Here is a 23,015-nt window from a genome sequence, read left to right on the forward strand (position 1 = left end):
GTCGGTCGCAGTTACCCTCGCTTTGTAGCTGTGTGGCCGACCCGGGATTTTCCTGATGCGAACACATGCGCACACACACACAAATACAGGCAAGTAAGTCAAAGGATGGGAGAGGGAAAAACTCCTCACGATGAAACAAGTGTCAAGTGTGGCGAAGTTTGATCAATACAGAATACACGTTCATCATTGGCAAATTTGTAAAGTTTTATCACACATTGCTATTGTTTAGTAAAGTAACACTTTCATGGTTGGGTAGAAAATGTATTAAAAAGACTATTGTGTTAAGCCACACCAGAGACTCTTTTCACATCGCGCAAGTAATTCTCCTTCACGAATACTAGCGCCATCTATACGACAAAAATGCAACTACAACTAATCCCACTGTTATACAGGTCCTTGGAGCAGATAAAAAGTGTAATACCGTTACTATTTCATGTAAATTATTGAATAATTAGATCTTCTCCACCACCTTTCGTCCCACAACCGATTAGCCCCATAGTTCGGATATTATAAACCAATTTTAAAATGCAGACTCACCGCCAGATTCTCCATTGCACGTCATCTTCGGCACAGCACCGCAACAATCCAACTTTCTCCACCATGCAGGAATCAAAAAAGTACACTATCACACGTGGTAAATAAATAATTCATTCTTCTACTCGTTCATTTTTCGAAATTGTTGCACCACCGTTGACGGGACTGTTTGTGATCGGATGAATGTGTTGTGTATTTTGTTGTTGTTTTCTCTTCTTTCAATGACTTCACTTCGGTCCCAGCATGTTCTCCGGTCGGACCCATTCGGCAAACTGCTGCTCGGTCAGGTAGCCCAGCTTGAGGGCGGACTGCTTCAGCGTGGTGCCTTCCTTGTGTGCCGTCTTGGCAATCTTGGCCGCCTTGTCGTAGCCGATGTGCGGGTTCAGTGCCGTGACCAGCATCAGCGACTCGTTCATGATTTTGTCAATGTTGGCCCGGTTGGCCTCGATGCCCACCACACAGTTCTTCGTGAAGGTACGGGCGCTGTCCGCTAGAAAAAGCCACAAAGAGAAGCAATTAATGAACACCCTTTCCCTCCGCCTGCCCGGTGCCAGCCCGTTTACTTACAGAGCAGCCGGATCGATCGCAGCACGTTCGAGACGACCAGGGGCTTGAACACGTTCAGCTCAAAGTGGCCGTTCGATCCACCCACCGTAACGGCCACATTGTTGCCCATCACCTGCGCGCACACCATGGTCATCGCTTCGCACTGCGTTGGATTCACCTTGCCCGGCATGATCGAGCTGCCCGGTTCGTTCTCCGGCAGGCTCAGCTCACCGAGCCCGCAGCGCGGTCCGGAACCGAGGAAGCGAATGTCGTTCGCAATCTTCATGCAGCTGACGGCGATCGTGTTCAAACAGCCGGACACTTCCACCATCGCGTCGCGCGCCGCCAGCGCTTCGAATTTGTTCGGCGCCGACACGAACGGCAACCCCGTCAGCTCGCCGATCTTGGCCGCCACCTTCTCGGCGAACCCGACGCGCGTGTTCAGCCCCGTACCGACCGCGGTACCACCGATGGCGAGCATGTACACGCGCGGCAGCACCGCCTCGATGCGATCCAGCGCGAAGGCCATCTGCTGCACGTACCCGCTGAACTCCTGGCCGAGCGTCAGCGGCACCGCGTCCTGCGTGTGCGTGCGGCCAATCTTAATGATGTCCTTGAACTCGTCCGACTTGGCCTTCAGTGCGTCGTGCAGCGTTTGGATGGCGGGGCGCAGATTGCCCGTCAGCTCGCGGGCCACCGACACGTGGATCGCGGTCGGGAAGGTGTCGTTCGACGACTGTGACTTGTTGACGTGATCGTTCGGGTGGACGGGCGTCTTCGAGCCGAGCTGGCCGCCGAGCAGCTCGATCGCCCGGTTGCTGATCACCTCGTTCACGTTCATGTTCGTTTGCGTGCCCGAGCCCGTCTGCCAGATCACGAGCGGGAAGTGGTCGTCGTACAGCTTGCCGGAGATCACGTCGTCCGCGGCCAGCGCGATCGCGTCGGCAATCTTCGGATCCAGCCCGTACTCCTTGTTCACCAGGGCGGCCGCCTTCTTCAGGATGCCCATGGCAGTGATGACGGGCTGGGGCATCCGTTCGGTCGGTCCACCGATCGGGAAGTTCATCGTCGAGCGTACGGTCTGGGCACCGTAGTATTTGTCGTTCGGCACCTTCAGCTCGCCGAACGTGTCCGACTCCGTGCGGAAGCCTACATCTTTGCTTGCCTACCACCCGGCAGAAAAGAAGAAAAAAAGAAACAAACGTAAGAAAAGCAATCAGAGTCAGTTGGGAATCTTATCAACGCGTACGGCAAACGTAAACGCCACTATTCCAACGCAATCATCCCCCGTTATCAACTTGCTCGATTTATGTTTTGCTGCTTATTTTACGCTCAGAAAATGAGAATTCAGGTTTAGAACACGAGGGGAATATTTGTCTCAAGTTCACGGTTCATGGTGCTTGGCTTTGATCTAAAAGAAAACAATAATTTATTCGCCCAACACACACACCCACACATAGCAACAGAACTGATTTGCCTTCCATTCCTTGATGACGCTTATTTGCCCTTCTATCAAATGGGCAAAATCACAAAACATCGCTCCGTATCGAACGACGATCGTTGGGTGTTTACATCTCCATGCCGCTTGGTAACACGCTTTTGCACCGATCCGCGGGGAGATGATGTATGTTTTTGCATTTTGCATTTGCATATTTACCATCTTCTACCTGTCACGCGGTTGCCTTTTATCGCAATCAAAACTTGTACAATTCACTTGCTAAATGTGCTGGCGTCGTCCGAGTGATCGTTTGCAATCAAAACAAGGGACAACTTTATATTCCGGTTCGCTTGCTCTGTTGCTCCGTTGCCACGAGTAACTTCCAGAAAGCAGCGCAGTACGTGATTCGATTGCGTCTTTCCTTACGGGCACTTCTTTGCTGACTGAATGGACACAGTGCCGTGTGGCTGAGAAGCTGGCTGAGGCGACGTGTAGCGTTGATGCTGGACCGATCGCGATTTCAGAGCAATTGTATCCACGACAACGAGCGTGAAACGGGTGCGCTGGAGAAGATTGCCTTTGTAGTGGTGATTTTGGGTCGGCGTTTTTCTTCTTCTGTTTTGTAAAGCGATTTTCGTACCATTTCAACTGTTGCTGCCATCGAACCGGTCTTTCGAGTGTGTGGAGTGTGTAAAGGGTCGCAAAGCGTCGCAAACCGGTGAAAAAGTGTATGTGTTTTTGGTGTTTCACAGTCCGGCTAAGGAGCGCCACGGCTAAGGAGGTTTACGGTTTGATGCGTTAAACACAACGAAATGCTTTACTATCGTATCGGTGCTATTCTGCACTTTATATTGGGATTGAAGAGCTAAGAAAGTGAAAATAATGCAACCGCAACCAAAAACCACTTCCACTAACGCTAACATGGGGAACATATAAATTCCCCAAAAGCAATTACAAAGTTGTACCAACAGTTCTAGATTCTCCACTACGAAGCCAATCCGGATGTCTAACCTCAAAACAAGATATCACCTTATCATATTCAACCTATTTAATTGTAACATTCCACCCCCTCGACAACTAACCATTCTCTTCCTCTTGATCTCAGGTTCCTCCATTCGCGGTTAACCTTATGGATGTGATAATTTTTCGATCCCAATTACGTGCTAACACGATAAACCGAGCTTCCTCTGGCGCAGCTGACAAATGGATATCAAATACAGTCGAAGCATTTTGCCGGGTCGGTGGGGGGGAAGAATGCACCGAACGGTGAAGAATAAGAAGCCAATTGGAGTGGATGTGAAAATTCTCACTTTCATCGCCGAACAAACTCGTTACACCTTTCGCGTACACATGCCCATTTTCTCGAGTTATTTTACCGTTCATTCGCCAAATATCTCGCCAAGCGAAATGATGGATCCACAGAGTTATGTAATTTTCCCACGTTTACGTTTTCCTCCGTTCGCAAATGGATGCGAGGGGGGCTTTCTCAGCCCAAAACTTACCGCGCGCCCGGTACTAATGTGGCGGCTGGACTGGAGAGCGGCTAGCCTGGCGCAAACCTTCACGTGCGCTTGGCCACGGACAACGAGACGGGACACGTGGAACATCCTGCGGGTTTGAACGTCCTTTTCTCGGCAGCTATCCACAAAAAGTTACGGCACCGCGGTGTGATACGACTTTGTTTTCTTCTCCGAATGCGATCAGAGATCTGCATTTACGAGAAAATTGTACTCACACAAACACACTGGCAGGCAGAAGAAGAGGGAAAAAAATCATGGCCTGCTGTCACAACATTTCCCTGCCAGTGTTGCCAGACGACCTGCCGCTACCGGCGCAATTGACAGCTGCAGGTAATTTTTAGCACCGCCGAGCAGCGTTTGTTTACATTTCAAAAAATGAGCCAAGACGAAACGGATCAACATCCCGGTGCTAATGGGCAAGATATTGCGGAAGAAGAACAGGATGCGCCAAATACCCCCGAGCAAGATTTGCCCATGCAGACCGAGGAAACGGATGCGGATGCTGAGTGCAGTCCAGTGGCGGAAGCAAATTTCTTCAAAGACGCTGCCTGCATAGAGGTGGCCCGCTGCTCGTGGGATCGCCCGGTGCGACAGAACTATCTGCAAGGCTGCCGCTGGTCGCCGGACGGCACGTGCGTCCTGACCGCGGTCAACAACGATGGAATGCACATCGTCGAACTGCCGACCGATCTGTACGGTAAGGAAAGTGTGCCCGAGGAGCGTCCCGTCGATCTGCTGACCTCGGCCGTGCACGTGAAGGAGGGCGGCCTCGTGTACGATTACGCCTGGTATCCGGGTATGAACAGTGGGCGGCCGGAAACGTGCTGCTGGATCGCGTCCCGCCAGCACGAACCCATACAGCTGTGGGACGCATTTACGGGCGGCCTGCGCTGTTCGTACAAGGGCTACGACCAGTTCGACGAGGTGGAGGCAGCCCTCAGCCTCGCCTTCGCACCGGCCGATGGGGCCACAATCTACGGCGGATACAAGAAATCGATCAAGTGCTTCGACATTAACGTACCGGGGCGGGAGACGGGCTCGTGGCGCACGAAATCCACCGCCTCCTGTATGGCGATCGCATCGTCCATGCCGGACACGATCCTGTTCGGCTCGTGGAACCGTAGCATCTCCGCGCTGGATATGCGGTCCGGCGAATGTTTGCCGGTCGGGAACTATGCCCCCGAGAACAGCCACACGGCGGGTGTCACGTGGATAGGCTTTGCGCCCGACACGGAGGAGTGGTTCGTTACCGGCGCACGCAAGGATCCGAAAGTGCTGTTCTGGGATGTGCGGAAGCTGACGCAACCGGTCCAAACGCTGGTCCGAACCTGTGGCACCAATCAGCGCATACACCTGGCCTTTTCCCCTGGTGGACGGTGGCTGATCAGTGGCGATACTCGAGGCATTCTTCACGCGTGGAACCTGCACGAGACGGACGAAGCGGGCCGGCCGAAGGAGTTGCTGTTCCCGCTGCACTGGGACTGCCTGAACGGTGTTTCGTTTCATCCGCACGGACCCATTATGGCAACAGCGAGTGGGCAGTACCATTTTCCACATTCCGCGGCGAACCTGGACGCTGAGGACGGCGAACCAAGCGCAGGTGAACCGGCGGCCAAGGAACCAGCCAAGGTGGAAAACTCTCTCACACTGTGGTGGATCGGCAAGGGTGTGTTTTCGGAGGAATAAACGCAATGGAAATGTGCTCCCAATACACTGGATACGATGTTTAATTTTTCATCTGTTATTGTTTGCAGTCGTTTCGCGTTTGCACTGACTTCGGTCTCCCGTCCCTATACCCCCTTCCGCTCTCAACGGCTCTCTCGTCGGTATCTATGAACCATTTTACGATTAAATATTGTTCTGATATTAATTCATATTTACAACAAATGGAAATAACAAATTGGGATTAATAAAGAAACGCCCGAGCACGAATACATATCTCTCGTCTGTGGGTTTTATGTGTCTGTGTGTGTGCCTTACTGTCCACCTGCACGTTTCCTTTGCCTCCTGTGGATGGGTCCCGCCAATGCGCAACGTTGGTGCGTAAAGCCTTGCCGCTGCGCACCAATCACCGATCACCGATGGTCCATGTTTCATGGCCTTCTGTTCTGTCACGCTTGCCGCAAATAGGTAACGCACCCGAGTATGCCTCCATCTAGAGCTCGCGTGGCTCGCTTCTTGTGCGCAGTTACTGCGCAACTCTTTATACACACTGATACAACACTGATTTTGAACGGTTTCCCTTTCCCGGATGCGCGCTAACTCACTGTTCTGTCTTATTTGTCCTTTTGTTTTTGCAATGATTGTTCCCCAAATGATTAAATTGTCTATTACCTTCACAAACTGTTCGTCCCCCCTTTCGCCCCGTTTGTTCTTACGCTACTAATGCCAGGGCACCGAGTGTTGACCACACCCGCGTCGATTGCTTTTGTTAGAAGGATGCTACAACATAACGGATCTACACTCTCTTTGCACCGTATAACACGCACGCGCAGTAGATCGCCTTTTCTATCGAACATTGCTTATTAATGGTTACGAGGGGGGGTATGATTTAGATCCTACAATGAAAACAATTCTATGCGGCAATGTTTCGACGCGCCCGTTGCATATCACGCCTTTGACACTGATGCCATTATACGATAGTTTGATCCGATAACAAAAATACAATCCGATAAAATGACTAAATACGTCCACCTTCTCCTCCCAATCGAAATGCAGTGCGCTTCCGTGCGAGAATAATACGAGCTGCAGCAATCTCGAAACGGCTCGATGGCTCGCACAACACGGAAACATCGCCCGCCCCGTGGTGGGTTTTTTTTCCTACACATTAGAAGAGGTAAACATGGGTGTGTTGTTGGTTTCGAAAAATGGGATGGAAAAGGGTGTGAAAACGGTCTGAAAACGCTCAGCTATCGAACCTTTTTTTTTAATAACAGTGTGTAGCTATACTCTACGATCTACTCTTTCTTTCCCCTAACCCTAGTGTGTGTGTATGTACGATTAATACAGATTAATCCTGCTAAATTTTGAAACGAATCTTCAACTAAAAATCAACAACTTCCGATTGTATCACTATGTACATTTTATACGTTTCTACTTGCTGGCTCCATTACAGTTCATTGCGTGCGATAAATATGATTTCCTCTCCTTTCCTTTTTTTTTCTTTCTTTCCCTCCAAATGCCAATTACGATAACGTACGACGCTTTCAGTGAATCGTTCACCCTTTTTGTTTTACTGCGTTCGAAGTAAATTTAGGTTTGCTATTTATGTTAAGTAGATTTTAGTAGCGATACTGTGTTGCCTTTTAGTTAGATACATTTAATTACTGCGTTTAAACGTTTGTTTTTCTGCTACTGTTTTGCTTATCCTTTGATATGATTTGATGCTTTTCTTTGCCGCTCATATATGTATCCTTTTGTCCAGGAATTTTTGTGTCGATTTTAGTTCTTTCCGCCATTCCGGGTAATATATCGCCTGTGTAACGCTCCTAAGTGTAAAAGGGTGGTTCCTATGTGTGTGTTTTATGTGTTGTGTGTATGTGTGTCCGTGTGCATAATGCATATTTAAATCACTTTTACCTGTTTCACCCGTCCGCGCGCTTCAGGTGCTCGATCGATCAATCGGCAATGTACTACTACAAACGTAATAATTGAGCTTAATAATCACGTGTCGATTTGTTTCTCTTCTTCGCATTGATGTTCAACAGCCACATGCGTGTGTGTGTGTTACGGGTGCATCTGAATGCTAATGTGCATCGTGACGTTCGTCTGCGCGTAAATACTGTTTTTGCAACCGGATATGCAGTTCTACGCTGTTTGGTAGCATCAGGCAAGCGTTCTGCAAATAATATCGTGACAGTTTTAGTAAAAGACGTAAGGGAAAAAAAAGCAGTAAAAACACAAACACTCACGCACCTACATCCATCATACCGCTTTTAGGTTGGATCGTTTCCCTCAGTGACCGGAGGGCGAATTTTACTGCCGATGGGGCGGTTGCGGTTGTGCGGCACCTTGCTGCTGCTGCTGCTGCTGCCGCAGTTCGCTTTGATAGATTTTGGGCACATTCAGGAACGGTATCGGCTGCGGAAACTCGGTCACCTTGTGGAAGTAGAACGCGTACTTCGCCTCCAGGTCGATCTCTGGCAGGGGCATCTTACTGCTGGTCGCCGCCGCCGACGAACTGCTGCTGACCGACGTTAGCGATGTGTCCTTCCGGTGCAAACTGCCGCCACCACCAGCAGCTGATGTGGAGGTGCTCGTGATAATGACGGTGCTGTTTTGACTATGATGACTCTGATTGTGACTGCTGCTGCTGCTGGTGACGCTGCCGACAGTGGGTACCTCTGGTAAGCTGCCGCCGCTACCGGCCGAATTGCGGATCGACGAAATGCGTTGTGGTGGTACGGGCGCTTCACCCGAGTTCTACAAATGGACGGCGAAAAAAAAACACACACACACACGTACAGTTGTTGTTAGATACAGTAGGTACTACGTACGAGACTGACTAGCACATTTAATTTAGATGTCGGTGCGAAATGTGGTCCACCATGGTCACACTCTTCACCATGCTTATCTTATCGCTTATGTACAAAAGGTAGAAGCGGGCCTTAAGCTTCACAACTGCATACACCATGCGGTCTTTTTGTTCGTTTAAAACATCTAGACATGGTATTTTATGTCCAACAATATTTGCCTTAGGTGAAAGTATCAACAGTTTTTCAGGGGTTCTCATAGCTGTGGGATACTTTTTTAACTCATTCATATGGGCAATGAACTTAACATGGGAATTGGACTCTTTGGTACCCCTTTTGGACGGACTCATTGGAAATTCCTATTGGATTTTTTTCTTACAAAAAGAGTCCAATTCCAATCACATTAAGTTCATTTCGTGTAAGAAAGTGTCATGAAAGTATCCCACAAGTATAAGAACCCTTGCAAATCCCTGTAATAGAACAATACAAAGAATGCAAAGAATGAGAATACAAAGATGAAAGGAAATGCATACAAATCCCTCCTTACAACTGGCAAAACATGACTTATTGTTAAGCACTGTATTGATGAAAAGGAAATAAACAATCCACCAACACTCACCAGCGTCGACGCCGGAACTGGTGGAGGTGGTGCGGGGCTGGTCCGATGCGGTGGTAGCGGCGGGGCGGCAGTCGTTTTCAAGCTGCCACCTTTCGTCAGCGTGCTTCCACCACCGAGCACGCTCAAGTTGCCGGTCGAAATGGAGTTGGCCGACGAGCCCGCGACCGACAGGTTCACGTTCGACACCTTCGCTCGCAGCTCGTCCGCCAGCGTAAGCGAGGACACGTTGTTGACCGAGCCGAAGGTGGTCGGTTCGGTTGCCGGTGAGCTGGTGCCGCCGGTGTTGTCCTGCGACGACGGTGCCAGACTGAGCGAGGGAGGCAGGTGCGTTAGGTTCGTATTGCTGACGCTCCGCACCGGTGGCGGTGGCGGTGGTTTCATCGTGGGAGGCTTTGGCGGTGGTGCGGATGGTCGACCTGCGGAAGCAATCGTATTCGTTATATAGATTAAGCACACGATCTAATCGCCCCTTGTATAGTGGCGGGACGGTAGGGCCACATACCCGTTACTTCCCGCACAGGTCGTACAATCGATTCCGACGATTGGAACATGGCCGCTGACGAGGGTGGTCCACGCATCGTACCGAAGTGATTGGCAGGGAACGCTGGTGCGGTTTGCGAAACCGGTGGCGACCTAAAACAAAACCATCCGTTCGATTAATGCAACGGGCAAAGCTTTACTTTTCATAGCGCGCATTACGTTTCACAATGAGCCCAGGGGTTCATCTTTATTTTATCTTATTTTATTGAAGCTAACCCGCAATCCAATGCAACAAATAGAACACGCTAAACTAACTCGTTTACTCACACCACCAAACAAAACAAAAAGTGATAAATTTACTTCAACTACTGTACAGTAGGAGACAGGGTTGTGCTATTACGTCTCTTCGCAATCGCCTAATCAAATCAATCATAGCAAAGATCTCCTTTCGGTGCCCCTACCTTGGACTTCGCATGCTCTGATGCCGACTCACGGTTGGTCGTGTCCCGCTGCCACCGTCTGCGGCCGTCCCACCCAGCTGCATGCCCGGGGGCTTCGGTGCTAGATTTGGTTTGCCATAATTGGGTACCGGTTTCGATGCTACCGGAACTGCGGCCACCATCGGCACGCTACCATTACCCATGGCGCTGCTGCTGCTGTTAGCCGTCGTTGGGACCGTCGTCGACGTGGTACCGCCAAACAGGGCAGATCGGTTCGGGATCGGAGCGCTGCCGCCGGTTGCATTGATGGTGGGACTAGTAGAGGCGGCAGCGGCAGCAGCACTGCTGTGGATAGCGGACATTGGTCCGTTCGTGGCTGACGATGGTTTCGATCCGGCCAGCTTCAGGTGGTTGGGTGTTGCAGGTGCTTGGCTACTTACCGGAACGGTTGGCACGATGATGCACAACAGCCGTGTGGTGACCGATCCGATCCCCCAAAAGCATTCAAAAGGGAACAGGAACGGGAGGGCATACGGTATATGAACACATTATGATACACGGGATATGCAATACAGCAGGATGATGATGGTGATGTTTTTGTTTGTTTGTAGTTGTCAGGAAACAACGCAAAAGAATGAAAAGGGAATGAGATAGGGGATATAAAAACGCAGGATATTAGCAAACAAAAATAAATACAAAACCATTGCGGTGGTTTCAAAATTATGATACTTTACAGTAAAACTCTAAATCCGGGCAAGATCACTTTAGCCAATCAACTGAAATCTGTACAAAGCAGCACACACGCACACGAAAGCACAAGCTTTAGAAACCAATTAAGCTAAACAAGCAAATAAACTAAATAAAATCATAAAATCTAAAACGTAGCAAATCAATACAGAACATCAGAGATTGTACAGCATTTTCCGCCAATTTGCCAAAAAAAAAGAACAGAAAATTTGAACAACGCACTATCGTGGAATTCTGCATCGGAAAATAGTATTACCATGTAGAGCACATAAACGTTCAGCGCGCAGAGTCCACCGCAAACGCGTGGATGCGGTAAAAATAGCTCATGTAAACATAAACGCCACCATTCCTGTCTTATTTGCGCTACGGCGAACCGATCGGCTCACCGGGAATAAAGAGTGCGAAGTTTCCAATGCGAATTAAAAATAAACTCACTTCTCTCTCTGTCGTTGCCTTTCGGTCGAGGAGGCGCAAATATGCGCACCTACCTCGCCTCAATCAAGAACGAACACCAACAACGAAATCACATACTATTTCAACTCATTCTGCGCGCGATAAAGGAAGCGGCAATTGAACATAAGATACTTTTAACATAAAAATCGCAAACACAACTGAAACACATGTGTGTGTGTGTGGAGAGTGTGGCACCGGGGAGCGGGATTGGGCGCCCGATTGAGTATCACCACCGTCACCGTCACGGAAATACGCACCTTTTCTGACTGGAGGAGGGCGGTGCCGGTGCGGTCTTTGACGCCGAATTGTCTCCGGATGGCTGGAAAGAGGGAAAAAAAGGTCATATCGTTGCATTGCACTGTACGATGCAGCCCAGAGCCTTTTTGTCTTACCCGTTGGATCGATGTTGGGGGTTGCGGTGGTGGTCCTCGGTTCAGTCGCAGGTTCGCTTCGTTCGGCACGGTTGGGGGAGGGTTCATGGCGGGAGGTACGCTACCACTACTGCTGCTGCTGCTGCTGATGCTCCCCTGCTGTTTCTGTTTTTTGAGCGTTAACTTTTGCGCGAGCTCGTCGGAGAAGTCTAGCGGGGCGGCGGCGGAACCGCCACCATTCCCCAGCCGCCCATTGTTAATCGGCGACCCTTTCGAGGCGTCCGGGGAGGGCGTTTTGTTCTGCTGATACCCAGATACTGCCGAAGGTGCGTTTCCTGCGGGAGAAGCGTAACACCAACGTGAGCGATATACGTTAATCGTTGCGGTACGTGTGTTTCGGTGTAGAATATCAGCTTCCACCCAAAGCACAACAAAAGGTACGATGATCTTGAACTATATTACATCAACCCTTTCCACTGGAGAGCGCACTGGGAAGGCACACGGACGAGGTGCTCCTAACACAAACGTCACGCCGACCTTCACAAAATCCCCGAACCAGTCCACATAATCTCGCGGTCGGGCGACTCATATTACCACCACCACCACCACCACCGGAGCAGCAGATCTTCTTCCCTCAACTGCCACACAGATCCTGCATACGCCCGGGAGTTCCCAACCCGCTTCTTTACCTGTGCCAGCTCCCGTTCTGCTGCCGACCGGTTTCAATTTCGGCATCGATGACAGCCCCTCGAACAGGCCGCCCAGCTTCGGCTGTCCGCCGCCGATTGTCGGCCCTGCTGCCGCCGGTGCACCATCGTCGCCGGTTGGCCGGCCAGGTGCCCGATTGTTTGCCCGCGTCGCTCCTCCATCGGAAGTAACCTGAAAACAACAGCAAAACCAAGGTAAGCAACACTGTAACAGCGGGAAGGAAGAGGAGTAGCTTCTATAGCAACAGCAGCAGCAGCTGGCATGGCTTACCTTGCCCTGAATGGCCGGTGCGCTCTTGTCGACCGTAACCGTCTTTTTGAGCTTCGCACCCTTCTGGATGGAAAGGAGCAGAGCGTTCCGCCCGTCTGCCGACGGTGCACCGCCACCGAGCTTCAGGGCCGGCGGGGGCGGCGGCCCTGGAGGTGGTGGCGGTCCAGGCGGCGGCGGCGGAGGCATTTTTCAGGAAGCTGGCGGGAGGAAAAAAAGAAGAAAAAAAGAAAAACGGAACGATTAGACATAAATCGTAGATTGCGCTTTGAGAGGAAGCAAAGTAGGCGATGACTGTTAAATCATGTTGTGGGTTCAGATCTGCGACTTGTCAGGATTGTGGCCACCTTTTCAATTCAGTCCTTTTCATCTAGCCGAAAAACACGTACAGTTTTCCGTTTTGGGGTGGTGGCCGGCCACGCGGTGAAAATTACTCTTCGAAAGTTACGATCGAAAGCCGGCAGCCTTTCAGTCATTCCGGTGCCGTGAGCTCATGGTGGCTGTTTTGTGTGCATGTATCGGTAAAAGTGTAGCGCACACACTCACACACACCCGGGTACAGGAGATTAGATTGTGAGACGCTGCGCTTTATCAAATATCCTCGCCAACAAAGAAAAGCAAGAGCAAAGTTAGCGAAGCAATAAAGGCGACCGCAGCGGACCAAGAAAGGCGACGAGCACGTTTTGCGGGCCAATGCTGGGGGCCCCATTTTTAGTCAGTCCACGCGGCAAGCGCTTCAACGGTATCGCGTGTATCGCAGCAATGCGGCGCGCGTTTGCGGAAAACTTCCTTCGTGCCGGAATTGCATAAGTGCGAAATATGGGCTGTACAGTTAAACTGTCGGTACGGGTACGCAAAAGACAGCAGCCAGGGAGGGGCTGTGCGAGGTGCATAGAAGCTTGCCAAAAGATTATTGGGATCTGTCCAACCAAATTACACACACACTTTGTACGGCCGATCGATCGACGGGGTCACGATCTTATTAAAGCGACGGCCAAAAACGTGACAGATCTGAAAAGAATCGGGGGGATGGAGTATGAAGTAAAACACGGCACACGCACGCGTTCGTACTCCGACAAAATGGGATGCCTTCGCTCATCGGGTCCTATTTATCACCAGGAAAAGAGAGAAAAAAACTCCTACAGCCTACTTGAGAAAAATTATTGGACGACAAAGAAGAATCGTTTCCGATTGCACACCACCACCATACCAAAATTACAACTGCAAATGCAAATCAAACGACCATCGTCCCCATTCTTCAAACGTTGTTTACTCACGGGCCACGTTTATATGGGCAGCAATTCTTTGCCTCTTTTTTACGACCCACCAGTTTTTGGACAGTTCATTTCCCTTTTCGACATTTGACAATCAAGCGAGATTCCAACAGCATACATATTGCCACAATGATCCGAATCCCATATTCGAATGAATGCGCCTACCGCACACCCCAACACATACTCCAGCCACTTGTTGTTGTTGTTGTTGTGTGATCGCTCATTCTATGCTACATCATCATCACCAGCAGAAGCAGCATCAGCCGCGCGCCGGGTTGTTTTGCTGCCTGGCGGTGTGTAATCGGAGGAATTCCGGATGTCGGCAATCGGCAAAATGCAAAATAAACATGTGACACACATTCGGCCCTTCGGTCGGCGCGACGAGCAGCGATTGGCCGCGATGATGACGAGGGACAGCGACAGCCTCCTCACCCGCACCCGGGTTCTGAGCAAAACAGGCCAAAGCATTATTCACCCGGCACTGGAACGGACCCGACCCCGACGGCGTGACGGAAATGATTCAAATGCAGTTTTCGCCAATCGAGTGTAACGATACTGCTAGCGGCAATGAGCGGAGTTCGTGTAATCTATTGCATGTGTATACATACTGGAATCGGGGGGTGCGCACCACGCCAAGTATTGGGAGGCCATTTATTTCCTCGAAACTTTGTGTAGACAATTAATCATAGTGTAAAATGAAATAAAAAATCCATTAAACGGTTAAGGCAGAACTTCGTACAAGCAGAAGATGTTGTTCAGCTGTTTCTTTGATTTTGAAAAGAAACTGAAGGCATTTAGGCGGTCACAATGGTATTTTTTACTAAAGCCTGCGGTCGATCAAAAGCATTCAAATTAGTGATGGTAAAAATGAAGAATTCGTCGGAATCGATTCCGGCTAGCTCTGAAGTTTTCTGGAATCGATTCCGGATAGTAGTTCCGAAATCAGTTTCCGGAATCGATTCCGGAATCGGCTCCGGAATTGGTTCCGTCATCGGCTCCAGAATTGGTTCCAGAATTGGTTCCGGAATCGGCTCCGGATTCGGAATCGGTTCCGGAATCAGAATCAGCTCCGGAATCAAAATCGACTACGGAATTGGAATCGATTCTAGCAGCGGAATCGGCTCCGGAATTGATTCCGAACACGCAATCAGAATCGGGTAGGTCCGATTCCAAGCTCCCACCACTACCCACCACTATTATTGACACCCCATATAGCAGGACAGTCAGTCCTACTGTTGGCAACGTATCCATCATTCAGGGTTTGAACTCATCACGGGCATGTTGGTAAGTCGTACGAGTAAATGACTGTATCATGAGACCGTCGTTTCAAGCTAGTCCTTGATACATTTTAAGATACAAGCTTCCAGAAGAATCATCTACAGGAATCACAATTCCAAAGGAAAGTAAATGTTAGGCGACTCAAAGAGCGGAGCAGTCTCTAGCAGTGGAAGACTACATCCACACCCCTTTAAAACAGATTCGATCATACTCGAAGTCGTGGAGATTCTCCAATAAATAACTTAAACTACAAAAACTTCAAAACTATTAACACAGACATGTGTTTTTTTCTATTCTTCCTTCTATCGCCTCTGTCTTGCTCAATTTATTGCCAGTTTATAACGCATTTTACAGTTGAGTTAATACTGTACCAATAAAAGTGTTCACTCGCTGATAAACACCCAACAATTGGTTGATTGACACTTAGCGCCATCGAAAACGGCGGCACAGAGTACAGAGGCAAGACGATGCCGTGGGGCCATCGGACCCCCCTTCGCACGGACCATCGGACCATCGTCAATCCCATGTGAAGAAAGTGGTGCTTCCAAAACGGTGACCAAACGCGGTGGTTTTCGCTTCTCGATCGATCGTGCGTACTTGACCCCACCCCACCCCCTAGTGGCGATCACATGGCGGGTGGCGCGGCGCGCGCGTCATATCAAAGCCGATTGAAAAGAAATCGAAATGCTCCCCCCTCCCCCGCCTTCCCGGCGGTGGTGACACTTGCTGCGGCACCGTAAATGACCAGAAGGCGTAAGGGAGCGAAAGAGATATATGCGCCGAGTGAAGGACAAGTTTCCCAATTGAGCAAACAACTATATCCTGTGAGTGCTGCGGGGAGGGGGGATGCGACGATCGCTTATCTTGGAGTACGTCCTACCAGGGCCGAGAGCGCACCTTGAGAGTGCGAGATAAGATTTCCAAACCCAGATAATACTTTCTCTGACCGTGCACACACCTTTTTAGAGCGGTCTTTTGGAGCCAATGACTTGGGGATGGATTCATTCAATCAAACAAAGAAGTAATTGCGATCGACTTCAATCTCTGCTTAAATACATCAGCTGTTGACAGTAGACCGAACTTTGGTCACGGTTACATTCTGTACATTTACTATTTCTACTCGTAACACAGTAGTAGAAAAAGCATCAGTAACATTATAAGAACAGTTTCGAGCGAAAACTTCCTTTACCTGCGTGTGACTAGCGCAAAAACCGTTCCCATATCACACTTACAGGACCGTTTTGTTTATCTTATCAGTAATGTAGTGTAGAGCTAACAAATAGAAGCAACAGAAATGGCCAGACATTAATCGCGTACCAGCACCATGTTATCGTCGCCGGTACCACACCGTTAAAGAAGGGTAAAAAACGAGCGTTGGCAAACCGTTGGCGATAATTACGTACAGTCTGCACTGTGCGTGTAGGTGTAGGGGAAGCCAGGTAAAGACGGACACTACGGCCACAGATGGACACTTCGCATAAATACATGATAAATGTATTTATTCTTGCTTACTCATGCAGCTTGGAATCAAACCAACCCGATTCCGATTCCGTGTTCGGAATCAATTCCGGAGCCGATTCCGGTACTGGAATCGATTCCAGACTCGATTCTGGAGCCGATTTCGGAGTCGATTTCGGAACCAATTTCAACCGATTCTAGAAAACTTCGAAATTAGCCGGAATCGATTCCGACAAAAACATCATTTTTCCCATCACTAAATTTGACTACTACGGGTCTTCAGCTTTGTAATTGGCATTGTTTACATTCTCGACAGTTTTATTAAATGAATTAGCTGTCGAGATTATTAAGCTAAAACCCGAAATAGGTGAAATATGAAAGCAGTAATAAAAAAACTTCTTCCGTTTGCTGATGGTTAAGAATTCTGACACCAAAGTGGAAATGACGGACACTCGGTCGTTGGGAAAGATGAATTCCAACATTTTTTGATATTTTTTTTCTTTTTACTTATCGATTGGCGATGAACAGATGGCATCAAATACCTTTACTAAGGTAATTTACACGCAACAACAACAAAAAGAGCCTATGAATTCCTTCAGCAATGACTGATATGACATCCTTCAGTAACATGGATAACCGATTCTAATGGAATTTCAAAGATCATAAAGTTGAACTTAAACTTAGTGGAAAAAATGCGCTGAAGGGGTTCAATTTTCATCGTTTTCTACAGGTGTCCGTCTTACCCTTCATAGCATCCATCTTTCCTATATCAGGTGTTCGTCTTATCCAAAAATTTCAAAACTGCTCTTAAAAGCTACGTTTTTAATTGATTACAAAAGCATAGAATCTTAAAAATTGCAACACATTTGTTGATCACATAATAAGTTCTGCACATTTCCATGGTTTTTACATTTTTCCTTCATGTGTCCGTCTTTACCTACCTTCCCCTATACGTTCCAAATGCAGTTAATCCTTATCGAGCCGGACGATTTTGGGGGGGCTTAGGTTGCAAACGTGTACGCAACAACAACAACAACAAAAAACCCGATCCAATCCACCCCCCACCCCCTCCCTACCCGCATTGGCGCATCGATTGGCCTGTGCTGTAAAGGTGCGTGTAACAACCAGCAGCTGTTAACAAGAAGCATTGGCACACACACACAAACACACCTGTAGTATGGGCAAACCCTGAACAGTATCTAAAAAATGATTGCTGCCACAGGTTATGGGAGAATTCGAAGGTTGTATATACCGTCAAGGGCGGGGGGTATGTGGTGCAACCTCGACCATATCTCTAATGCCCGGAGTTGTCGGTGGCGGGTGTGATGAGTAACATCAACTCATTAGTGTTGCAAATTTGAAATATTAACCGTACCTTACGCCCCACCACTCGACCTTAACTTCGCATAACTAACAAGCGCTGGCAGTGCTGGAGTCACTACAGAAACACACTGTACGCTGGTTGCATTGCATCGGTTTTTTGAGGGACAACGGTACACATTCGATATAAGGATTCCAACAGTGGCGTACGTCATCATTTCCCGGGTTTGGTTAGGAATCAAAACATGTTACTAACCACCCCAAAGAGACATTAAAATACGGACACCTTTTCTTTGCTAGAAGTTGGTTTACGACTTTTCCCCTGCCAATCACACTAAAACTACGTCCAAAGTTGTAATGTCACCCTAATCCGACGAAACGTGGCGACAGTTAAGGTGAGCAGGGGGCAGCACCACACACACGCGGTAACACACACATGAGATATGTGCATGCAAAGGCGAGAAATAAAAACAATAAAATTATTACACCCCACACCAAACCCCTGGCTTGGCCACCCCCCCAAATGTTCCTCTCCTTTGGTTGATCAATAATCGTTGCTGGTGGCTTTATCATTGCTCGGCGCGACGACTACTACTGAAATGGCGCGACACAGCACAGCATGCGCAACCGGAAGCGGACGATTGCGTGGCGGGGTTGCGTAGTGATAATGGTCCACCACCAGTCCCACCCCCCATCCCTTCCAGGCGCATGAGTCAATGCGCATATGGGTGTGCCCTTCTCAGGGGGATACCAGCGGATCATTATTACCTTCCACCAACACAAGTGTGTAAAGATGTCCTCATACACGAGTGTGACTAATCGGCGTTGAATTCATTCACAGTGGCGACCTGTTTTCTGGCAATGCCCAGAGGTTTTCAATTAAAAAACATAACAAAAAAAATCGATACAAATACCAGCGTTCTGAACCTAAACTTAGGGGAATTGGTTTTTGGCGGGAAAGGCACATGATGCTTATCAATAATGAAGTACCAATATATCTAACCGTAGGATAGCGCTCTATTTTCCCTAATGTACAAAACATGTAGCCGGCAGATGCAACTAGTCCAGATACGAAGTCCGGATCGGCTGTTTAGCACACGAGCGCCATAAAGGATAGGAGAAAGCTCTTTAAAAACAAAAGCGAGCCCGATTTAGGAAGATTCAACCTCAACCGAAGGATCAATGAAATGGGGCGGAAATTTGCATTTCAAATTTCGCTACATGAGGCTGTATTTTCGCTGCATAAGCAGCCGTGTGACCGCTAATCCTATTCCAATGCTCCAATGCTTTGTAAGAGCTTGAGAGCGCCTCGGTAGAGGATCGGGTAAACACAACAAAGCTTCCGTAAGGTATCTCCATGATGTGTCTTTTGATGAATCTGCTGTCTTAGGCGTTCCATCATTAGCACGATGCTTTCCTCGTTCTCTCTGTATGTAGCACCATTGTGTTGCTTGTAGATCGAAACCCCTTGAGAAGGATCAAATTTAAATTCGCCCGCCTAATCTAAGCACACTGTGAGTTACAGGAAACAAGTGGCTTACTGCCTTCTCTCTTTTAGTAGAACATTGCGTACAACAGCTAAGCCTACTTTGCGCTCTCCAGCATTCGTCATCATTTGCTTTATGCTGCGCATCCCGCAATCCACCCGTGCGTACAGTGGGCAGCGTGCGCGCGTGGCCTTCGATCAATGTGGGCGCGACCACGACAACTACGCGCGACACCATCATGTTGTCATCGTCGCCTCGCGATGGCAAACGCCTTGGAGGATGCGCGTACGCACACACACACCCGCTAGGTGGGTTGGTGCCCGTGGGCGCCGGGCGCAACGTTCGTAGGTAGCAGGCAGTGCCGGTTGCGGGGATGGAGGGGTATTACTCACCGCCTGGTTTGGCCTTGCTCCTCGCTGGCACCGCAGGCACCACGCTGGTTGCCGCCGTCGTGCTGGTGGTGGTTTCCGTCGCTCGCCGCAACACGAACCGTCCCGGTTCGGTTTGAACGGTCTCAACGAAGCGGCTGCGCGGCGCCGTCAGCTTTGCGGTGTCGGACAACAAATCGCTACTACCTTCTTCTGCTACCTGCCACCTGGCCGGGCCGTGCCAAATGACGCACAACAGAACGGTTGACAGGCGGGACCGAGTGATGAATCCTTTTCGCTAGCGCCTCTGGTCTTGGTACTCTTGGCACTACTACTACTATTACTACTACAACAATCACTGCACACTACAGCACACACTACGCTTAAGCAGCTTGGAAGACCGGACTGTACCGAAAACAACACTTTTCGGCGGATGCTGCGAGCGGTTGCATTCCTCTAGTTACACGCACTATTTCCAACTCGGGGATGATGCAGAGAATCACAATTCATGTTACGGATTTTCTGATCACTCTCGTTAACACACACACACACCGAGACACGTCGACCACTAAACAAGCTCCCCCTTTTTGATAAGCTACTCGTCGGAGTTACTCTTGATCGCTTATCGCTCGTACCGCATATCAGCACTATGGATAACGCACTTTACTCACACACACACACCGATCAGCATATTTTACTTCTTTTTGCACACATTATTGAACCTGTGAAAAATAAAGAACCACGGCAAATCTTACATAAAAATCTGCAAACTTGTACTGCTTTTCAAACTTCCGCTAAAGGACGAACTACTAGTGCGCGCCATGATGGATTGCTAATGGCAACAAACCCTTTCTCCGACGAAACAATTGCCTACTACGTAACCTGATCCCGTTGGAATTATGAAGGTTCCGGACGAGCCCAAAAAAAGCGCCACAGCGCTGGAAAATTTGGAAAAGATTGGACTCGTCAAGCAAAGGGGAAGGGGAGAGCGAGGGGTAAAGTGACTTTTTGCTTATCAGTTGCAAATCACGGTCCCCCCCCTACACCGGAGCGATACGTCCACCACACACGATGGACCATCTATGTGTGTGTGGCTGTGGTGTGTCGCTCAATTGTCGTTATCAGCGCACAGGGACAGGGCAGGGCAAATGTATCCCTCCCCACACAGCCCCATCGCCCCATCAGTTCCCTTTACTGCGAACTTAACTTTATAGCATCAGAAGTCCTTTTTCGCATCGAGAACCATGCACAACACTTCTTGGATTCTGTTCATCCATCCGACAATATTTCGCTCAACGTGAAACAAAGAACCATTTGGCATGGCAAACACGACGACCACGACGACGACGACGACGGGTGACTCATGATTCGGTTCCGTCGAAAGGCGTATGACAAGCGATACAGGGAGCACACCTACGGCACACCACCACAGCACACATCCGGAATTCCCTTCCGCGCGCGGGGAATGGCTCAACAAACGGACGCCCCAAGCCTCTTTGAGCCACAAACCCCCCCCCCCCCTTCGGGCACCTTCTTATCGTAATGGAAACGGTTGTCTTCGGGCAGCAGGATGAATGAGGAGTGTGTTTTCTCTCTAGCTCGAAATTAACACGATTTGACAGCATATGCCGTGTGGTGTCGATTTTTTTTTATCATTTGCTTGCTTGCTTGCTGTCCCCCCCGTGTTTTGCTTCATATGATTTCTTTTCTCTTCTCGCCTCTCTTTCGCACCGTCTTCACTGCGCCCGCGAGACATGACGGATGACGTTTTCTACTCGGATGAAATCTGCTGCTGATGCTGCTGCTGCCATTGTTATTGTTGTCATTGTTGTTACACTACTGAGACACACACACACACACCGACATATCGGCACACAATCAGTGGCACGACTTCATATGGGAGAAATGACGTCGGATGGGACACTTTTTTCTCTCCTGCCTAAGCCTTCCAGGCATGATGTTTGCTTACACGACCACCGTGTGACCACACAAGTACGCATACTTGGATCACTACAGCACCTACAACACGCACACGCGAGAACACCGAGGCGATTATTTGTGGGTTGGCACTGAGTTTGGCCAGCCTATGCAAAGGCACGGAATGTTTTCATCTTTCGAGGTCACCAGACCCGGGGGGTTTGGTGCAGTTGGAGAGCGAAGGAAGGCAAGAAATCTCGATGCTTTTTCGTTGCACAAAGTGTACACTCGCGAAATTTGCAACCCTCTCACCCCCCCTCCCCCCACCCCTTCACCCCAATTGAACGCACACACATACACACTTCGGTTGGGTCGTTTCGCGCGCGCGTGTGTGTGTGCTCCAAATATTTCGCCTTTTTTGCACACATTCGTATGTTTTCTTTTTGCTCACATTTCTTCCTTTGCCTGCCTCTTTCGCACAACGTCACAGCGCGCTGCACAAAATCTCACACCCCACACGGTACAATGTTTCGGGAACACAGGAAGCCAGACACACACGCGCACGCACCTACATACACACACACACATAACCACGAGATAGGCAGTGTGGTTTCTGTTTGGTTTTAGGTTTTACTGGCCTCACTCATCTCGCTCGAGCCATGCCATATTCAACACGCACCACAGTAGACACCACCTCCCCTCTGGGGCCTGCCAGCGCCTGCCTGGACCCCAAATTACGGTGCACGGACGGAACAGGTGCGGGCCTGAGACGAGTGGGGAGGAGAGATTTTCCGTCCGCCCGAACGACACGACACCCTTTCGAGACGGATTTGCCGTTTCCGCGTACCCTTTCACGGCAGCCACACACTTGCACGCGTGTCACCCTTTTTTTGGTACGCACAAACACAAGGCAATTCGCGAAATTATTTACCCCACGATGCAGAGGCGTATGTTGACGGTGTTGACGACAGAAAGTTGCTGGGGCCAGCGCTTGTGCAGGCTGTGTGTGGAGATTTTTTACCCCCCGTGCCGTACAAGTTGGTGGTCGCATTCGTTGTATGATTGCTTCCCATGCGAGCTGGCCCATCCGCCTCTCTTTCGCTTGGTGCGCTGGGTGTCTCGCTCTCGCTTATTGTTTTTGGCATATCGCAACACACACACACATGCACATGCCCACACGAACATACCCATACATGCGCGCACGTACACGCAACAGCGAGACGTCTGGTTCGCACACAAATGACAGCAACGAGTTTGACAGTTCATGTCGGATGGGGGTATAGTGCTGTGTTCAATACTCGCCGTTGCGTGCGTTGGT

At 49.4% G+C, this 23,015-nt stretch overlaps 4 protein-coding genes across 13 annotated transcripts in view; 1 reads left to right on the top strand and 3 right to left on the bottom strand.

The window, feature by feature from the left end:
- The window catches only part of LOC120903313 (40S ribosomal protein S12, mitochondrial), a 60,709-nt gene extending 60,070 nt beyond the window's left edge, over positions 1-639 (bottom strand). The window contains exon 1 of the mRNA XM_040312669.1: positions 538-639. Coding sequence (XP_040168603.1) covers positions 538-602 — 65 coding nt within the window. The 5' untranslated portion in view covers positions 603-639. The remainder of the gene's footprint in view (positions 1-537) is intronic.
- On the bottom strand, positions 633-4,150 carry LOC120903214 (fumarate hydratase, mitochondrial-like). 3 transcript variants are annotated; one of them, XM_040312506.1, is made up of 3 exons: positions 4,021-4,150; positions 1,102-2,245; positions 633-1,024 (listed from the first exon to the last, which is right to left on the bottom strand). In XM_040312506.1, exons 1-3 carry the CDS (start codon positions 4,123-4,125, stop codon positions 762-764), a joined length of 1,512 nt encoding a protein of 503 aa, XP_040168440.1. In that variant the 5' UTR covers positions 4,126-4,150; the 3' UTR covers positions 633-761. The 3 variants fall into 3 exon arrangements, with proteins under 3 accessions (XP_040168440.1, XP_040168441.1, XP_040168449.1); XM_040312507.1 differs by lacking the exon at positions 4,021-4,150 and adding an exon at positions 3,159-3,194; XM_040312515.1 differs by lacking the exon at positions 4,021-4,150 and adding an exon at positions 2,738-2,857.
- Positions 4,151-4,331: 181 nt separating this feature from the next.
- Positions 4,332-5,974, top strand: LOC120903232 (telomerase Cajal body protein 1 homolog). The gene has a single exon (XM_040312526.1). The coding sequence runs from the start codon at positions 4,414-4,416 to the stop codon at positions 5,722-5,724; it is 1,311 nt and encodes a 436-aa protein (XP_040168460.1). The 5' UTR covers positions 4,332-4,413; the 3' UTR covers positions 5,725-5,974.
- Positions 5,757-22,782, bottom strand: LOC120903166 (verprolin-like). Of its 8 annotated transcripts, none has more exons than XM_040312436.1 (11): positions 22,629-22,782; positions 19,805-20,502; positions 12,599-12,795; positions 12,310-12,499; positions 11,642-11,955; positions 11,507-11,568; positions 10,071-10,481; positions 9,632-9,762; positions 9,130-9,545; positions 7,958-8,460; positions 5,757-7,876 (listed from the first exon to the last, which is right to left on the bottom strand). In XM_040312436.1, exons 3-10 carry the CDS (start codon positions 12,782-12,784, stop codon positions 8,014-8,016), a joined length of 2,157 nt encoding a protein of 718 aa, XP_040168370.1. In that variant the 5' UTR covers positions 12,785-12,795; positions 19,805-20,502; positions 22,629-22,782; the 3' UTR covers positions 5,757-7,876; positions 7,958-8,013. The 8 variants fall into 8 exon arrangements, with proteins under 8 accessions (XP_040168370.1, XP_040168354.1, XP_040168380.1 ...); XM_040312420.1 differs by having other exon boundaries at positions 7,954-8,460; positions 22,629-22,781; XM_040312446.1 differs by having other exon boundaries at positions 7,954-8,460; positions 22,599-22,781.
- Positions 22,783-23,015: the final 233 nt, after the last annotated feature.

The sequence above is a fragment of the Anopheles arabiensis genome, chromosome 2 (genome assembly GCF_016920715.1).
Source record: "Anopheles arabiensis isolate DONGOLA chromosome 2, AaraD3, whole genome shotgun sequence".
Classification (NCBI taxonomy): domain Eukaryota; kingdom Metazoa; phylum Arthropoda; class Insecta; order Diptera; family Culicidae; genus Anopheles; species Anopheles arabiensis.